This window comes from Epinephelus lanceolatus, chromosome 23 (assembly GCF_041903045.1).
Source record: "Epinephelus lanceolatus isolate andai-2023 chromosome 23, ASM4190304v1, whole genome shotgun sequence".
Classification (NCBI taxonomy): Eukaryota; Metazoa; Chordata; class Actinopteri; order Perciformes; family Serranidae; genus Epinephelus; species Epinephelus lanceolatus.
In genome coordinates, this window is record NC_135756.1 from 6,891,695 (window position 1) to 6,912,283 (window position 20,589).

At 42.0% G+C, this 20,589-nt stretch overlaps 1 protein-coding gene across 7 annotated transcripts in view; it reads right to left on the reverse strand.

Moving 5' to 3' along the window:
* Positions 1 to 20,589, reverse strand: part of LOC117249265 (uncharacterized) — a 39,201-nt gene that overhangs the window by 9,465 nt on the left and 9,147 nt on the right. For 3 of the 7 annotated variants that reach the window (XR_013490368.1, XR_013490367.1, XM_033614798.2), the window contains exons 1-5: positions 19,049 to 19,211; positions 16,639 to 16,836; positions 7,621 to 9,399; positions 4,239 to 4,398; positions 32 to 145 (exon numbers count right to left, since the gene is read on the reverse strand). Coding sequence is in view for 5 of the 7 variants with exons in the window: in XM_033614798.2 (XP_033470689.2) it covers positions 32 to 145; positions 4,239 to 4,398; positions 7,621 to 9,303 (1,957 nt within the window). In the remaining 2 variants the exon portion in view is untranslated. The other 4 variants (XM_078165008.1, XM_033614799.2, XM_078165005.1 and 1 more) reach the window with 4 other exon arrangements.

Below are 20,589 nucleotides of genomic sequence, written 5' to 3' on the forward strand. Positions count from 1 at the left end.
CTATATTTATTATTAAGGTTATGGAACTAACCTGTGATGGTGTCTCCGGGTTTAACCAGGTTTTCTGGGATCTTTGCGCAGTCAGAAGTACATGGGGTGTACTTCAGGGATTCCAAAAACGTGTAAATGTTCTCCTCAAGACCAACTTAAAAACACAGCAAAAAAACAAAAAAACAAACAAACAAACAAACAAACAAACACATTGTTAACATCACAACTGCGATAGAGCTCTAAGAAACTTGGAACAAGACAAATTTGGAACCAGACTTAACCTCTCCACATTCACAAGTCACTCACAGCATTTCCAAAAATGCATTTCCCATTAACAGACAACTATCGACCTCAGAGTAATATAAAACAATCCTTTAATCGCGACTGTTAACACATAACTCCCAGCCTCATTCACCAATATCTTCCTAAGGTTTCTTCTTAAATTTGTTCTGGTGAAAGTTCTACGTCAGGTTCACAGCGTGGACTCCAAACATTAAAAGAGACAGAAAGAGAGAGAGAGAGAGAGAGAGACAGAGAGACAGAGAGGGGGACAGAGACAGAAAGAGGGTGACAGGCAGGGGGACGTAGATAGAAAGAGGGACACAGAGACAGAGAGGGGACAGAGACAGAAAAAGAATGTAGACTGTCAGAATGTTGTTGAAAGCTGTGAGTGTATTTTAAGAACAAGGGTTGGTGAATGAGGCTCCTGGTTATTTAACAGTGTTTCACACAGTTACCTCACAGCCTTGTTAAGTTTTGTTTAGTTCAGACTGAATATAAAGATGGACAACATGACTGCTCCTGATAAACGAAGCCCAACATCTCCATGGCCCCCTGGTGGTCATAAAGCCCGCTCTCAAGCTAGTTGATGAGACATGAGCCAAAATAAAAACTCACAGCACATGTTGGAAATATTTTTCCTAAAGATGGTTTCTGTCATTTCCAGTAGTTCATATCACCCTGATGTTTGATAAAGAGTTATTGTTTCTGATCATTTTGATTTTAATTAGTTATTTAATGCCATAATATGCAGATTAGATGCCATGATTGATTGAGCTGTGCGTGCCAATCAGTGTGTTCGCATTCAATACCGCTGCTCGCAGTTGGTCGGACTCTGGCTCTGAATGGCATCACCAGCGCAAGATGGCAGCTGCCATATATGGGATATTTTGGCTTGACTAAAGGGGGATTTATACTTGAGCAGCAGACCCTATGCCGTAGCCTACGCCGCTGTGAGCATTTATACTTGTGGAGTGGTGTGTCTGTGTCACTCTGCAGTTACACCTCCAAAACACGAGTCAGCGACGGAGGTTTCTGTGAAGTGCTGCAAAGTTTAGTTGATTCAAAACACACATTAAACACACATTTAACATGACTTAATAGAGACAGTTTCAAACACAAGTACACAAATCAGCTTCACTATAACTCGCAGCATTCACAGACAAACACTTGTCTTTATCTGGACACATTTTACCCACAAATACAACATGCTAATGTTTTTAGCACAAGCCTATGGCATTTTACATTGTATAAATTAGCCTAGTGATGAGCGGTGATTTTCTCTGCTCATATGAAGCCAGGATAAATCACACACAAGACTTAAAATGTTATTTTTGTGGAGGATTTATTGTCTTCATGATTTTTTGTTTCTTATCTGTGAAATTAAAGTAAATAAAAGCTTTGTTTCCACTGAGGGAAATGGTTTCAGCTTACAGAAAAAGACAGGAGGTCTGCATCGCTGCGACGTGTAGTTACATTTCTGTGGAGGTGCACGTCAGGTTATGGCGTTGATTCGACGCAGAAGTTTAAATCCCGCATAACGCATAGCGGCGTTAAGTGGGGACACATCGTCCATCTTTACAGCCTTGTTAGCCACTGTTAGCAGTACCAGTAAAAAAAACCATACTGAACAGTGCTGCTAATATGTAATTTCTCACAGTGACTACAGAAGCTATTGGGAATTGCTTAAATGTCAAATTAGGAAATCTGTGATTCAATTTTGCCAAAAGAAATTAACAAAATTAGAGAATTAAATAAAATGTATTTTAGACATCACATCAAATATGTCTGGAGGTGATGAACTGCCCCCACATTTAGATACATTTAAACAGGAACTAGACATATTTTACAGAGAGAGAGATCAAAGGTTGCTTTTATATGGTCAAGATTAAAGTGGATTAAAAGAGGGTGAAAAAAATTTAAGATTTTTTTTGTTTAAAAATTAGAGATAGATGACTCTGTAACAGAGGACTATACTGTGATTTTGAAACTTGCCCAGTTTTTATTTAATGCTATATAAAAATTAACATTTAATGACAGTTCTAGTATGTTCAACAGTTTGAAAAATGTTAAAAAAGCAAGTGATACTTTCAAACAAGAGCGTGATGATGAAATGTTATCTATTAAAGAAATAAAGTGGGGTGTGTTAAATGTTAAACTCAAAAGATCACTGGGGAATGATGGCCTTACCTCAGAATTTCATCTTATATTTTCTTCTGAAATTACAAAATTCCTGTTAGCAGTAAACAATGAAGCCATCAGCAAAAGATAATTGTCTCGTTCAATGACACAGGGCCGACAAACACTAATTCCAAATCCAAATAAGGATCTGTTAATCACTGATGACTGGCATGGCAAAACAATACTGAATTAATAACTGTAAAACTTCTGTGCAGGCCGGATAACTGAACATTGGGATGAATGACATCATTCACGAATCTCAAAGTAAATTTGTGCCTTGATGTCAAATTTCTTCGATTTGGTCAGTCATAGAAATTTAATTTCTGGTGACTCTGCAATTCATTTTCTGGACTTCCAGCTGTCACTTTGTGTTTGATACTCTGCCTTTCTTTAAATTTGGGATTTTTTCATAATGCCTGGTACACACTACACAACACTTCTGTCTGTTCCGACAATCACTATGTCAGATTACGTGATTGTAGAGTTTGGGTTTGGCCCACGTGTGGTATTAATATAGTATGCTAATATTAATATTAGTATACAAGTGCTGGAATTTGTTATTTATGTGACAACACCTGAACGCAACACAGGCTCTGCTCCAATTGAGTGTGTATACAGTGCCGTGCTACGCTGCTGTGCGAGCGGTGCTCGGACTTGGGTCGGGTTCGTTCAGGAAAATGCGGCCAGAGCCGTACTCAAGTCACTGAATCCTCCCGACAAATTCCTGCAAATGTTTCACAATAAAACAACTCAACTCAACTAAAGTTATAAGGGGCTTTTAATTTTATACAGATATAGAAAGTGTTGAGTTTGAAATGACGGCACGATGCATTAACTTTATCAAGGCAAACAGGAGCAGATAAAAAGTAAAAATATAAAAATACAGCGGGATGAATAAATAACGACCCGTTTATAATATAGTCTGTTTCAAATGAAGCTGGTAGCCTCTGCAGTTGTGGTGAGTAAAAGCCACTATTTTTCTTACAATTTTATTCCTATCCTCCATTATGAAGAAAGTACATTGTTTGCTAGCTTGATGCTAATGGCAGTACTCAGCGGGTTGATAAAGTGCCTCTGCTGTTTCACGCCATCATTTTTCCCTTTTACTCTGTGTGCTAACGTCCCTCGAGGAAATATCTCAAACCCTGGGGTGTTGTTGACGTACAGTTGTCTATGGCAGCAGATCGCTCTGTGTTCCTATTGGTCAAAGTGATGGCTATGACGGGAGCAGTCGTGAACGACAAAAAGAAAATCAAACATGCTAGATTTTCTGTCGGGATGTCATGAGGTGTCCCAGACATGGTGTCGGTTGTCGTCTACTATGACACACTACACAAGATGGATTATCGCATACGACATTCATTGTCGTTCACGATCTGAGCAGACACCGTACAACGCTGCGTCAGGCTGTAAACAGGCCGATATTGTGTAGTGTGTACCCAGCATAAAAGCTAACAAAACACTTTACAAAGATAACAATAGCTCTGTCAAACTACAGTACAGTGCTTCTCGCAGACTGTGTGTAAACACAAGTGTGCAGCAAGGATCTCCAGTTTTCCCTTACATCTACATGCTTGTAGATGCATGCATGTATTCAATAAAGTTTGGAGAGAAAAAACAAAAACACAGTAGATAACAGCACCTTAGGTGTTATTTTGTGCATATGAACACCAAAGCAACATGTCCACAGAAGGACACTGGACAGTACTGTGTGTACAATCTGTTTAATGAGACACAAATAAGACAGACTTGTTAATAAACAGTTTGTGACCACTGCTTTCACTTACGACTGGGATATGGAGCAGGCATCTTGGGTTGTGAGGCGGAGTTTGGTGATGTTCCTCTGACTTTCAGAGTTGTAAATCCAACTTCAGGGGTCGTTCCAGTAGCAACTTCCGACTGGGAAGTTGGACAGTCCGACTTCCCATCGGAAGTTGAACACTCCGACTTCCCAGTTCAAAAGGAGCACACCATTAATCCCGGCAGAAGGAGGCAAGACAGAGAAGGAAGGATAGAATAGCGAAATAAAAAAGCACACTTTAAATTCAGACCAACTGACAGTCAGAGCTCTTCCCCCTCACAAACAAGTACTACTGTGCTGAAAACTCATGTACACGCATAACCTCACCACACATCAAACCTCCATTTGGAACAACAGATATGTGCAAATTTCTCTACTTACAGCTCTGGATGGAGAAAAATATCCGGTCAATAACCCATGGAATCAAACAGTAAGTCAAAGTTATTACTTTTCTGAGTAATGAGTAGTGTAACTCATGACTAATCAAACTTTAGGTAAAATATTTTCTTTACAAATTTTATGTAATACCCGGTGAGCAATGAATTTACAAATAGTCAGTTAGGGGGTGAAGTATTCCTTTGACGTTAGCGTTAACATTAACGTAAGCGTTACAAACTGGTATCCAGCTCAAACAGGTCTCACTAGAATGCTTCAAGGCTTGAATTACCTCCTCAGAGAAAACTCCTTGCAGTCCCTAAACGTTGCTGAATTGATTCATAGGACAAGCTAGAGTTCTAGACATATTTTTGATCCATTACAACAGGGCCCAATACTTTATTTTTACTCAGTTTAACCTTTGAATTTGGCAGCTACCCCCTGATGCCTGGTCTGTTCAGCAAACACACTATCAGCAGGCTCTTCAATAGCACAGTCAGCCTTTAACTGTACGTTCAGACCAGAAGGCTCCAAAGAGGCAAATTCTCTTGTGGACGCCCAAGAAACACAACTGTCAAAAATATTTGTGGCAGCTTTGGTCGCACTTGTCGCTCATCACGTGAATCATTGAACGTTCAATCATGCTTGTCAATTTAAAGGAGCTGCAAAGAGGACTACTGGCTTGAAAGCGGTGTAGTTGCCGCTTGCTGTTGTCCAGTCAAAAAGCTCATAGTTGGCCTACAGAAAGTTATGTTTGGTCAATGAAAACAGAAAACGTATGTCATCCCATTCAAACCAAGCAAGGAAGATTTGCATGTTAGGTTGCAACATTAGTCTGCAATTCTCTCCTCTGTTACTAACATTACACACTTTAAAACTCACCAGACCAACCAACTACCTCCGCGACGCGGTCCCAAGCCTCATTCTTTTTATTTTGGTCTCTGAAACTGAACAGCTCTGGTCGCTGTTGGTGTGAACGTATAGTAAGCACAGGGTTGGATGCTGACACAGACCAAGAGATGCACGCTGGTATGGCTGTGGATCATGGCCCCACTTCAATAAATGAACCTTGCAGATGGGCAAATGGTCTGCCTAACCATAGCTAATCCACACAGGACACCAGATTTGTTGTCACCTGCTTCCTGTTGGGGGATAGTCAAGCCAGTACTCAACCAACGGAAAACACAAGTGCTCCTATGACAAAAATGTGTGAATTTTCACGTTTCTAGTTGGAGATAATCTGTTTCTGCTGCACTCAACAAAATCTATGGAATTGTTGGTACATGTGTTGTTTTTAAAATGCTGCATTCTAACATAAATATGATCAATGAAAATCATGCCTTTCTTTTAGGTGTGCAAATCATTGACTGTATATAAAGATGGATGAAGTGTCTTCACTTACTCCCACTGTACAGAAATTGCCATCTTGCTCTGGTGACATCATTCAGAGTCTGCGCAGTAGCGTTCTCCACGGTATCAAGTGTACAATAATTAAAGTTAAAAAATAAAATAAAATAAATTATGGCGAAAATGCAGTTTCTTCCAACACTAGAATTAAGATAAAATATTCACAAAAGAAAAAACACTAATGGTCGGTGAAAAGTAATGTTTAACTTTTGATTGAACACTAAATTAAAACCCTCGGCGCATACTGCAGCACAATCAAACAGATGCGCAACTCAGAGCATCTGAAGTGTCTCTGACACCAGACTCAGAGCGGTCCGGTGGAACTGGAAAATGCATATTTTACATCAATAAAATCTATTTTATCATTATTTTGAGCCACATTGTTGAAAGAATTTAGTCGTCTGCGTTCAAGCAGGATAATAGCAGGTCTCCATTGTGCGTCGAGCTTTCTGTTTCCTTGTCGGAGATTTTTTCTTTTTTAATTACTACTTACGTTTTCAAGTGATTTCCCAAATTTGTTGTTGAGTTGTGATATGCCAATTGCTTTTGGCAAATCTGGCACTCTGCTTTCTGGGGGTTGTCAGGGCATATTTTAAAGTGCAACCAGACATCTGATGACCTCTTGGACATGTCTGCCGACTCTGAGTGTGCTCGTTGTCAGTATCGGACTGGTGGGGGTTAGTGTTGCGTTTAAGGCCTCCCCCCAAAAAACGGAAAATAAAGCGCAGAAGCTTTGATATTTTTTTTTTTCACAATCTAATCCCGTGCCATCGAACGAAGCTTCGAATTTTTTGGGTCAGCCCTAGTTTTCAATCATGCTGCAAAATCCCCATTTAATAGCATTATATAACACTTGAACATATAGCAGCGTGCTAAAAACTACCTTAAATGACAAGAAGCATCTTTGGGAAAAATTTATTTGATGTGTACTTTGAGTTTTTAGTTTGGCCCATGTCCCATTCACTGACATGGAGAGGGTAGACATTATGAACTACACTGCAGCCAGCCATCAGGGGGCAATCGAGATGTTTTCACTTTTGGGGAGCTGTCATGTCGTCCATCTTTATGTACAGTGTATGGTGCAAACCATGAGGAAACGTCTGTTGCATTCCCCAAACTTCCCCCCTCTGCGTCTCTTCTTCCTCTCTGTCTCTTTCCCTTCCTTTCTTTCCTAAGTTCTCCTTTTTCCATGAGCTACTGCTTTCTCCATCTCCCAAACCCCCTCCCTCGAGTGCTATCCACTGTCCTCCACCACTCTTGTCTTCTCCCCCGCACTTTCACATGTGCATTTGCACACACACAAACAGACAGGCATCTAATCACCTAACATCTACTTAATTTCCACTCCATCAAACTTCACCCTCCTCCTATTCCCCATATCAATCTATACTGAGAAGAAAGTGGGGTAAAGGACAGAGTGCATAGGCTGTACGGATATAAATTAGACAAGGACAAAAAGAACACTACCTTCATAGGGTTGTCCTGTTACAGTTTGTTTAATATCAAGGTGCATGTATGTGCTTGAATGCTTTATATTCTTTTAAAAACTAAAACATGAAATTAATAACTTTGTGACATTGTTTTACCTTTTCTACCTTGTACCCAACAGGCGATGTCCTGTGCTCATGCCCACTCTCCTGGCTGGACTGGACACAGGAGTACTCAGATGCATCCTGTTGGCTGGGAGGAGCCTTCAGCTGTGGCAGTAGGTCAGCCAGAAGATCAGGATGTCCCAGGAACTCCAGGTCTTCCTCGTCTGGTGGCAGGAGATTGTCTCCCAAGGAAAGACTGGCCCCGTAGCTTTGAGGTCTCAGCGGGCTGGCCATGCTGGAGTTGGCTTGGGATACTCCAGAGCAACATAGGGTCTGGAGAAGATTTTCCTCTAACTGGCCTTCCGTCCCTGGGAGGCTGGGAACTGTAGAAGTGAAGGTTGCAGTGCTGGTGGTGGGAACAGACTCTGAGGTTGTAGACAAAGACTGCTGACTGTGACAGGGTATTTCTGGGTCTTCAGGGTAGGGAGCGTCCTGAGCAGGTTGGCAAGCTTTGGTAGGACTGACTGTGGATGGAAACTGGCCTACCATCCCTGAGTGGGTGGGTGCTGTAGAAGTGAGGGATGCAGTGCTGGTGGCGGGAAGAGACACTGAGGTTGTGAACAAAGGCTGTTGACTGTGACTGGGTATTTTTGGGCCTCCAGGGTAGGAAGGGTCCTGTGCAGGTTGGCAAGCTTTGGTAGAACTGACTGTGGATGGAAACTGGCCTCCAGTCCCTGAGTGGGTGGGTGCTGTAGAAGTGAGGGATGCAGAGCTGGTGGCGGGAAGAGACACTGAGGTTGTGAACAAAGGCTGTTGACTGTGACTGGGTATTTTTGGGCCTCCAGGGTAGGAAGGGTCCTGTGCAGGTTGGCAAGCTTTGGTAGAACCTACAGTGGCACTGAGCGGCAGAGAGTGAGGCACAGATGATGAATGTACAGTAAAGCATGATTGAGGGACTCTCAATCTTGATCCAGAGAAGGCTAGATCTGGCCTGGTCAGCTGGTAGCTGCCCTGCTGCTGTGGTTGCAAGCAAGTCCCATTCAAAGAAGCATTTTGACTATCCACATAAGTCTTTTTTTGCTTAGCACTTGAACGCAACTTTGATCCTCGTGCAGTTAGTTGGCTCTGAACCTGCTGTCGATAAAGGCGACTTTGCTTTTGGCTCTGAGATTGACCTCTCCGGTCAAAGGAGAGATTAGGATGCTGCCGATGCGGCAAAGCCTGTGGGAAAAGTTGGTGATGCTGGTGCTGGTTTAACGGCTGATTTGGGCAGTGCTGTTGCTGCTGTGTTTGTTGTTGTAAAACACAAAGTTGCTGGTTGTGGCTGTATAGATATGATTGATAGGGGTAGAACATATTTCCATTCTGGTCTTGGTTGAAGAACAGCGTATTAGCTGCTTGGCTCATACTAGCATTTTGGTACTGGCCATGCTGGTCTACAACTATGCCACCACCTCCACCACCCATGCCCCCAGGACCAGAAAATGCCTGCCCCATAGCATTCTGTGACTCCATGCCCATGTAGTGGCCTATCTGCTGACTGTTACCAGGCATGGCTTGTTGGGTTGTAGCTGGCATCATGTTTTGGGGCTCCCCTGGACATAAAGGCTCAACTGGGGCAGGCTCAAAGTCAGCACTGAGATTTTGCTCATCCACAAGTGATGGTGCAGAGGTTAAGCCATTCTCGCCCTGCCCTTCCAAATTTCCAGTGAAGTTGTGATCACTTGAGAAGGCCATGGCAGAGGGTATCTGGAACTTCTGGAACTCCTTTGGATCCAAGCTGACCCCAATGACCCTCACTGTGAGCTACGGCATGTCCAGTATTTTGTGTACCTTTCAAAACAAAAGAGGGGAAAAAACCACAAATACAACATTAATATGAGAAGACAGAGTTTCCTTCACTTTATTTTTTTTGCGGCAAACCGACACAATCAAAACATCTGCCACCACAAATAGATTCTCTATTTTTAGAGCCTGACCGCTCTTTAGGTGCGCTGAGCGCACTCTGATCACAGCTGAAGCAGCAGAATGGCAGGTGTAGTGAAAGGGAAACTTAACCATGTATTGTACTGGGTCTAAACATTTAATTTCGCTCTCAAACAGCTGCTCCTCTTATTCATTGATCTGATCTGATCAGCTTTGACTGGCTCAAATGATCAATTATCAATCCTATGACTCAAGACTCTGCTGCTGAGGGAGAAAAAAAGAGGTCTGTCTGTGCTGTGTCCATGAGCCTGCAAAAATTCTGACTAACATACAAGGACACACAGGCAAGAAAAAAACCATTAACGTTAGCAAGCTAGTAGCAGAGAACAGCAGAATGACTGTATTAATCATTAATAAAAAGAGATAGCGAGAAAGCGCAGTGGCAGTGTTAATTTTGTTGGCAAATTATTTTTTTTTTGTCATGACGAAAAAGAGATGATGACAATCTCAAAATAGATCTTGCTAATAAAAACTAAGACAAAATCTATGCTGTGACGAGACAAGACGTGATGAAGATTTTAGTGGTGGACTATCAAACTTTGAAAGGTGTCAACGTCCATGCTTGTAATTATCTTTAATTATCTTCAAATGCTGCATGAGTGACAGGCTGGTAATCTCCAGTAAATAGTCAGCGCCAGGATGTTTTAGTAGCCAGCAAAGACGTTGGTATGAGATGTGAGCTGTAATTCAGCAGTAAATAATCAGCCGTGTGTCTGACTGTGGATAGTGGACCTGCTGAATGGAATTGTGGAGTTTGTTAGTTGCAGCGGTGGCTGTTAGCAGCTAGCTCCACTTGTTAGTCACTGAACAGTAGCACAGCGAGAAGCAACCGGCCACCTATGTTCACATCTGATCCCTGCAGGACTCGACTCAGACCAGAGCTGTCTAAAGAAGGGTCATTGGTTGATAGTATTCAACAGGCAGGTAGAAGGTCCAGTTATCTGTGAGTGTGAAACGGTCTGTAAACAGTCTGAACCCAGATCAGTTTTCTCTGCCAGAGATGAAAGTTTAGTTTTAATCACTGACTCTATGAGAGGACACGAGTTTACAAATCCCCTTTGTCTCAGATGTCTCAAATGATGATCAGTAAGTATGCGCTCGTAAATCACCCCTCAAGCACTGCTGGAGAAATGACAGTTTGTAAGTGGCAGAAATTATTTGTAGGTGTGGAAAAAAATATTCAAATGAAATGTTAATAGAACCTGTCACCTGATTTCTGATACAGGAATTAGTCTCCCTGGATTAGTTTAAAGATTAAAAACATATAGAAAACATATTGACTAAAAGATAAAACATCTTGAATGTTCATTGACTAAAACTATAGTATGAAGGCTAAAAATGACTAAAATGTGACTAAATCTATGAACTGTTTTCGTCTCAGGACTAAGACTAGATTTAAAATAGCTGTCAAAATTAACTCTGTGCAGCTGGTAACAGTGTATCAATACTGCGGAAATTGGGGATGTCTGATATTCAGCATTGATATTTCTTGATAAATCCATATTTTATTTTATTTTTTTAGATATTTTTTTGGCCATTTTTGCCTTTAATGGACAGGACAGGTAAACGTGAAGGGGGAAGAGAGAGAGAGAGAGGGGATGACATGCTGCAGTGCCACTGCGGCAACAGCCTTGTACATGGGGCACCTGCTCTACCACTAAGCCACCGACGCCCCGATAAATCCATATTTTTGACGATACTTACTTATTAAGATACTGTTTCACAAACTAACATTGTCAAAGGAGTTGAGCTCTATATACCATTCTCTTTAATACAATGGATGTTGGTCACATTTTTCTGTCCATAATTATGCCTGTGAGATTTGTAAAGATAGAGCAAACAAATCACAAAAATTACCTAACTTTGAAGGCAAGTAATTAGTACATAAATGACACCACAATGGTGTACGACATCTATTGCACGTCTGTCCGTCCTGGCAGAGGGATCCCTCCTCAGTTGCTCTTCCTGAGGTTTCTACCGTTTTTTCCCCCATTAAAGGGTTTTTTTGGGAAGTTTTTCCTGATCAGCTGTGAGGGTCATAAGGACAGAGGGATGTCGTATGCTGTAAAGCACTGTGAGGCAAATTGTGATTTGTGATTTTGGGCTTTATAAATAAAATTGATTGATTGATTGATTGATTGATTGATTGAACAGCGTGCCCATTTGAAGTGGCAAGTGGGTCAATGACGTGATGTGCAAGTAAAAATAAGGAAAATGTGTACGTTTATTACATCTATTAATCTCTGTTTGTCAAATAATATGAAATGTATTGAGTGTATTACAGAGTTAAAGAAATATTAGACATTTTAGTCACAAAATGCCGTACGGGGTAACTGTCCATACCTCATGGTTAAATGCAAAAAAGCTACAAAAAGTGTTAAAAATCAAATAAAACACAAAATCTCGTCCACAGGCATTATTGTATGAGTGTTACCAATGATATATTTAAATATTATAACAAATATGACATCCAGTTGATTGGAGCATTTTGTCTGAAAACTGGCAGTTGGCCAGTGTCATCCAGGATAACAAGCAATTGGGAGCAAATTTATGTTTTTGTTTGTTTGTTTGTTTTACACATTATGAGACAGGGGGCTCTAGTTTCCCGGCGCAGCGCAGGGTGGTGCAGGGTGGTGAACCCCGCGCAGAGCTAGTTTCGAGCAGCGCAACCCGAGGTGCGCTCAGTTTGGTAGTTTGGCAGACCGAGGTGCGCTGAGATGGGTGTGGCAGCGCAGCAGGGGGAGGTATCGACAGATCCAGCTTGGCGCAGTGACAGTTTCGTGCCAAAAGGCTTCACCTAAGGTACGCTAAAAGCTCGCCAGCTGAAACCAGGTCTACGGAGCGCAGCCGGTGTAAGCCAAAGTTTGGCTGGCCGGTGGACAGTGCGCACACGTCACCAAAACCTCACAGGCAGGTTTCCAGAATATCAGGGACATTAACGATGCAATAAATACCCAAAAAACACTATTCAATGCAACTATCTGCAATCAGCACATAAATGTATCTCTGTATCGACTGTCCTGTCACATCTGATGACAGATCAAAGGGGATTGGCACCGTTTGGCACGCGTAATGGAAACCCAACCTGATTTGATTAACACAGCTGCAAACTAATGAGTTCACATCCCTCTCAGCCAACCACAAACAGCCACAGCATCAGATAGGGAGTATATATTCAGCATCTGGCATCTTAGAAAAGCCAAAAGAAAAGAAACAGAGTGAGACTGCGAGAGAGAAAGAGAGCGCGCGCGCGCGCGCATGAGAGAAACGCAACATTGATTTACAATTGTGGTGACCTCCTCCCAGGCTACCTTTGCATCATCAGCCCGTGGAGGTCTGCCCGCAGTTCTGTATATTTGGACACTGCGAGCTTGGATCTCCTGGACCAAAACATCAGTTTCCTCCTCCTGGGAGAAGTTTGGCCGTCTGACGCTGCTGCTCTCTTCTGCCATGGCGAATTGAGTAAACTCTCATTACGCCTTCGCGCGGCACATTTAAGGGCGAGGAGAGGGGCTCATTTGATTGGTGTGATGTGTGTAAAACCCACTCCACGCCTTCTCTCCTCCCTCTTTCCGACTTGCGCAGGTAGGAGTGACGGAGGTGGGAAAGAGGAGTAGCTGCGCCAGCGCGCACGGTGTGCCAAACTTGCAAAATCCACCTGGCCACACCCAGTTGGCGAAGCGCAGGTGCGCTGCACCTCTGCCTCACCCAGTCTGCGAAACTAGAGCCCAGGGTGTTACACAGTCATGGGGAGCCTGTAAGACAAACAATGGTGAAAGATTAAAAAGTCTCTTAAAGGGTGTTTAATTGGTCCTTTTTGCACACTGGTACACTGGGGACTAAAATCCTGTGTTATTTGGAATAACACTACAAAAAAAAAAAAAAAAAACACTTATAATATTGATTATATGCAAATTTATTTATTTAATATGAATTTACATTCTTGGCAGTTGAAGTTCAAGGTTGCAGATTTCTATATGTAGTCAAGACAACAGCCAGACAAGTTAATGTCATACCGGATAACATCATATTATTAAATTTATTTTACTACTATTTATTTTATTTATTAATAATGTTTATATTAATGTATATATTGTTATTACTATTATTATTATTGTTGTTATTATTATTATAAATTATTTACACACACACTTTTTCTATCAAATAAAAAAGTATTCCTTGGCTCTTTTAAATCCATACTGGGTTTCTATTTTTACGTCATAAAGAGCTTCAGAAATCAAAATTGCACATCAGGTCACTGGCCTGAATGCACTAATATGCACGCAGGACTGGACCGGCTTACCACAACAAACCACAGAGAAGCTCAGATTACAACACACACACACAGAAGGAGTGTGACATCATTCTCTGCTCAGGACGCCATCACTCTACTATATCTTTACATAGCAAATAGTGATTAGCTGCTATATTAATGCTCTGAATATTGTATAGAGAACTTTTAAAGAAAAACATCATAAATGATAAAAAAAAAAAGGGAAATGTTAAAACTCCAAATCCTGGATCCCTGGGTAATTTTTGGGGGGTATGTATGTAATTTTCTTGAAGAAAAAAAATCCCTTCACATAACATACACATGGATTATTTATGAACAACAGTTGTGTTTAGTTGTGTGTGTGTAAGGTGGATAACGCTGAATTTTATCCCCTCCCTTTAAATGCATCATTTCATTTTATGGAGTTGATAAACGCTAACAGCATGATGCAAATTACTGTAAGACATTTTGCAGCTTAAAAATCACATGGCAACACTGCAATTAGGGTTACTTCTACAGCAAACACATTAAAATGAGATAAAATAATTGTCCACCTTTTATTTTCTGAGCTCTGAACATTGGATACTTTCTCACTATATATATTTTTACACAGTATTATTGATTTAAAAAGTTTTAATATAATATTTTGAGAAATCACTGACGTTATGACATTTTGCCTGATGTTGTCATATGATTCTCAATTAAAACACTTGAAATACAGCATTTGAAAAAAGTATTTTTGTGGTAACTCAGCGAAAAATTTTCAATTGAAAAGACGATTAAAAATACATCTATGGTCACCAGTGAAAAGACATTCAGAAAAAGGTTCAAATGTACGCTGGGAACATTCACATTCAGATTCTATTTCACCTGGATTTGCAGTAGTGAGATTTTTCATCATCGACAGTGTGCAAATAGTCGTATCATTTTGATTCATCAAACGAAGAAATCGCATCCAAATTTCTCAGGTGAAAGTCAACACTGCAAATCCTGGTGAAATATGGTCCGAATGTGAATGTTCAACCAACGTCTTCAAATCGTCGGTGGTTCACTTTTGAACCTTTTCCGAACGTCTTTTCACCATCACCCATTTAAACACCTTTTAAACCTCAAAATGCTCAAACTGTAATATTTAACTGAACAGGTGGGTCTGGCTTTAGGATGACAACTATCACCCACCAGCTGCGTACACGTTTCATACTCAGTCATATCAACACATTTGCAGTTTTAACTTAAAAGATAAAGAAGACCATGTGACACACATCACAATACATTCATATTTATTAAGCAACAATTTAAATATAACATGAAAAATGCTCTCTGAGTACAGTTACAATGAAATAGAAAAATGTGTATTAGATGCAAGGTCCCTCTGGTTGGAGGAAGAAGTTTGATGTGATGGAAACCTGTAAATAAAACAAGTATTAAAAAGAAATACATATTTACTGAGGAAAGGCTGCTTGTCCATCAAGGGTTTGATATATAGTTTTGAACACAACAGTAATTTCTGTAATTACAGTATGAAATACACAACTAAGGATAAAACATATTATATGACAAAGTAGTATTCTTTATATTGTTTGTATGTTGCTGTATGCCAAATGTTTGGCCCTCTTGTTTCCACATCACTTTGCTATCACATTATTTACTCCCTCTCCTGTCCTATCTGTGGAGCATTTCTGACGTGGAACTGTGTAAAAAAAATTTTTTTTACAAGCTACAGCATCAGTTCATAAAGCCAGTCACATGAGCAAGTCAACATTACACACAGGCGGTGAAAACAGTATGGCAGCATGTTTATGTTTACTGTTGGTCCACACCGCAGCATGCTACAAGCTACATGCTAACACCACACTAGCTTTGCACAACAGCAGCCTAGGCCGCACAGTGAGCGGCATAAAATAAAACCAATAGTGCTAATTTCTGGTTGCTTTATTGAAATACAGTGGGTACTTACAAAATATGTGGGTGGCGTGAAGACCTCTGTCTGCAGGTCCCAGTGGGCCGCAAGTCATCCGTACAATTGAGCTAGTCAAAGCCGCGACAACAAGCACTTGCGCATGCGCATTACAGCAGTAAGCACACAAGTTCTGGTGTTTCACATGCATGATGGAGAACATAGAGATGTGAAACTGAAAATGTCCTGAAAGCCTCTTGGGGGCAGCACACAGACGACACAGTTCCATAGTCATGACATGTTCTATGAAACATTAAATGCATTGAGATATATATATATATATATATATATATATATATATATATACAGTACAGGCCAGTACTGTATATATACACCCACCCCCAGTCCCACACACCCACTATTCCCAGTTCCAAGTTCCAACCTCAGAGAGAGAAGAGAGACTTCCCCTCGCCTGATAAGTGGAGGAGGGGAGGGTGTGGTTTATGCTGAAGGCAGCCGACAGACCCCTCCCTCCCTCCTTCCCTCCTTCCCTCCCTCCCTCCCACTGGTTGAAGGAGGGTGCGGCTGCACAGCTTCTGCCTCTTCCCCCTAAAAGTCACTCGCCTGCCAGACCCATAAAGCCATCAGCCAATCACGCTGCCGTATTGACAATGTTTGTGTTATGAATGGGACAGAGAGCGTCATAATCCTGTCTTCAGTGTGGACAATGACAGCAATTCAATGAACATGCCCCAGAGTAGATTTATTTAATTAAAATCATAGTCTGACCATGGTCAACTGTTGGAACTGGTCGTCGCATATTTAATCTGTATATCCCATCAACTGGTGGAGTTATGGATCGTTCAATGCAGTGGTGATATTAAAATAACAATACATGTAAGAAGATGCTACTCACATTTTTCTCATGGACGCAGAATAAATGGTTGTTTCAACAGCAATCTGGAGTGTGATGAGGTAGAGAGGTGTCATCAGCTGCACGTTAGTTCGAAAAAAAAAAAAACAGTTCCCACTGCTATGGCTACTCCCAGTCAGCTGGCAAAAGAGGGTGGAAAGGCACTGCAGCACCGTGACCTATGACCCTGCACCGTCTCTGCTGTAAAGGAACAGAGAGGAAAGTGCAGGTTAACAAGAGGGATGCACTTGCTCTTCCCGTGTTAAATCCACCACTGATCAGATACATAATTTAATCAGAGCACTTTTAAGACAGTGACATTTTGCTTTTACTCTGCACTGTGAATGATATTGTGACAAGGATTCATACTGTAGGCCTACAATGAAAGGATTTTAAAGATTCACTGTCAAAATCAGCAAAGGGGGAGCTCAGTCACAGCAAAATCTCACCATATCTCAACCCTGGCATGAAACAGAACTTTATCAAGTCTTGTAGAAGAGCCATAGTCCTCAGTTTAGACATTCTCCAACACCGTTTTCACACTTCACATTATACCAAGATAAGTAAGTATGTTGTTACAACAAGGAAAGTTTCTTTTTTAAACAAGAAATGTTTCTTGTTATAAAGTGAAAATATCTTGTAAAACCACGACAAATATCTTATGTTACTACCTAATACTGATCTTTTTTTTTTTTTTTTATTCTGGCATGGCAGCTCTACGCTTCCATAATGAGTCCCAGATGTGCACAAATCATTTGGATGACAATGTTGGGTTTGTGTGTTCCTAGTGAAGCTGAGGAAATGTGGCATGCCAACCAATATCCTCAGCAACATTTACAGATGTGCAGTCGAAAGTGTCCCCATCAGTTAAGTCAATTTGGTACGGACACTGCACTGCTCAGGACAGGAGGTGTGATAAAAACTGCACAAGTCATTTTGGGAGCAGCATCCAATCAGGATATTTACAACACCGGGGTCCACGACATCATTGCAGACCCCAACCACAGTCTCTCCACGCTCCTGCCATCATGCAGACGTTACAGGAGTGTGAAATCCAGGACAACAATACTGACAGAGGCTGCTGTGTCCATGTGCATTATTCCCAGTTCCAACTTCGGAAGACAGAAGGACCTTCTCCTCGCCATCGGGGTCATCAGGAGGGCCCAAGACATCATCAATGACAGTTCATACCCCAACCTTAATCTCCTTACTCTCTTAGGGAACACACAAATTAATTACACCATCATCACGTGATAATTTCTTGGCATTTGATATGATTTCCAACACAGACATCTCTTGATGCTGTCATTCAAACTAAGTCTGACACAAAGCCAAACCCAAGTTGGAAGCTGAGGCGAAGTGAGCAGTCCATTCAAGCTGGATTTAAAACAGTCAACTAGAGATGAAGCTGCTGTATATACCATTAAAAATATAACTGAATAACCTATAATGGGCTTACATATTAATACACTCTCATATCACCTTTCCCACGTGTCATAAAACAAAGCAGCGTACTCCCGAGCCTGCTAGCCAAGCCTCTGCAGAACCCATTGCCCCCAGTCTGACACACAGACACAGACCAGTTTCCTGAGACACAGACTAGTTTCTCTTATTAGCATAATACTATCCCGGCACGTACACGTCAGACTCAAGCCAAGCCCCCACTGAATCCTGGAGCTATAAATAACCACTTCAGCGCACCTCATTCAACCCGAAAACAGCATCAAAACTGTGATAGTAGAGTGGACCTACAACCAGGAAGTGGGTTAGCATTTTAGCATGTTAGCACTCCCGGTTCCGAACGCGGTGCCGTTCGTGTTGCCCAGCTTTAGCTTCTTACTTCTGGCGACTGCATTAACGCTTCAAACATCGTAAAGCAGTGCTTGTTTGTTAGGATTATCTTGCCGAACATAACGTGCGAGTATCATAAACCGCTGTGTGTCACAGAGGTTACTTTTACACGGTCCGAAATCCCGACGGCATAACGTGCCGGGGTGGGTGCTTTCGAAAACACTCACGGCGGGTGCCGGAGCTCGCTGTGGGCACTCTGCCTGCGGAGACGGAGCAGCGGGGCACCGAGCGGAGTTAAATGTGTGATTAACTTCACAGTTCGTTAATTAGTGTGTTAATGTACAGCTCGGTTTCCTCGGAAAACAGCGCTCACAAAGTTGTGTGAAGCATCAGGTCAGATAAACGAAAGCACCCCAGGATTTAAAACCGTTAAGTTAGCAAAGTACCGCTGAGTGCAGCTGTAAATGGAGGCGTATTTAAAATAGTACGTGCACTCAATGCTCTTTAAATGTTGTAACTGGTACAGTGGTAAGACCGCCATGTAAAAGTCGATAACGCGATAAGCTTTGATAAGTTTGACAGACAAGGAGTCTAACTGTCATTAAAGAGACACCGGGCTCACCTTTCACAGTCTCCGCATCCTCTTCACCTTATTCCAAACTAGCAAAAGCCCGGCAGCGTGGTTTTTTAAAAGGTAGCGAGAGGACAAAGTGTTGCGTTGCTTCACACGCAACTGCTCACCAAGTCACATCTCGGACACTACTAGCCGTATAGCTATTGTGTCGTCCTTACCAGTTCTCACCTCCCACCTCCCAGCTCCGACCTCCCATCTCCGACCTCCGAGCTGCGAGGGCTCGTTCAAGATGCGCGTTCCTCCGCCTGGTAAATGGACGGGAAGAAGACAGGGCAGCATGGGTGTGTGCGTGCCCCTCCTGCCTCTGGTTGAAGCTATGGGTTGAAGAGACATCGTCCCGCCCCTTACTCCTAACAGCCAATCGTGTGCCGAGCTGGTGCCGAGCCCAAAGCTATCACCCAATCGCGTTACTGCATGCCCGCTCCTGCATAGCTGCACTGCAGCGGCTGTACTGTGGAATGCAGCTGTATGGTCAGGACATACTCAGCTTCATAACGTTATGCCCTGACCTTTGACCCTCATGCTTTTATATCCGATATCTTAAAGACAAAACAAACACCACTCACCGAGTTTGCCAGGTGCATGTAGTTCAACATTAAAGTTATAACTGCACAGACTGTAGATTGTAATACACTGCCTGGCCAAAAAAAAAGTCGCCACCTGGATTTAACTAAGCAAAAAGGTACGAGCCTCCTATTGGATAATTACTGCATGGGCGATTATCTTTCAGCTGGCAACAAGTTATTTAACCCCAACTGGTGCAATGAGTTGCTTCTCATTTCCTAAACAACCATGTCGAAAGACACATCCCGTGGTCGTGGAAAAGATGTTAGTCTGTTTGAGAAGGGTCAAATCATTGGCATGCATCAAGCAGAGAAAACATCTAAGGAGATTGCAGAAACTACTAAAATTGGGTTAAGAACTGTCCAACGCATTATTAAAAACTGGAAGGATAGTGGGGACCCATCGTCTTCGAGGAAGAAATGTGGCCGGAAAAAAATCCTCAATGATCGTGATCGGCGATCACTTAAACGTTTGGTGAGATCAAATTGAAGAAAAACAACAGTAGAACTCAGGGCTATGTTTAATAGTGAAAGTAAGAGCATTTCCACACACACAACGCGAAGGGAACTCAAGGGATTGGGACTGAACAGCTGTGTAGCCTTAAGAAAACCACTAATCAGTGAGGCTAACCGGAAAAAAAGGCTTCAATTTGCTAGGGAGCATAAAGATTGGACTCTGGAGCAATGGAAGAAGGTCATGTGGTCTGATGAGTCCAGATTTACCCTGTTCCAGAGTGATGGGCGCATCAGGGTAAGAAGAGAGGCAGATGAAGTGATGCACCCATCATACCTAGTGCTTACTGTACAAGCCTGTGGGGGCAGTGTTATGATCTGGGGTTGCTGCAGTTGGTCAGGTCTAGGTTCAGCAACAGTATGTGCTCAAAGAATGAGGTCAGCTGACTACCTGAATATACTGAATGACCAGGTTATTCCATCAATGGATTTTTTCTTCCCTGATGGCACGGG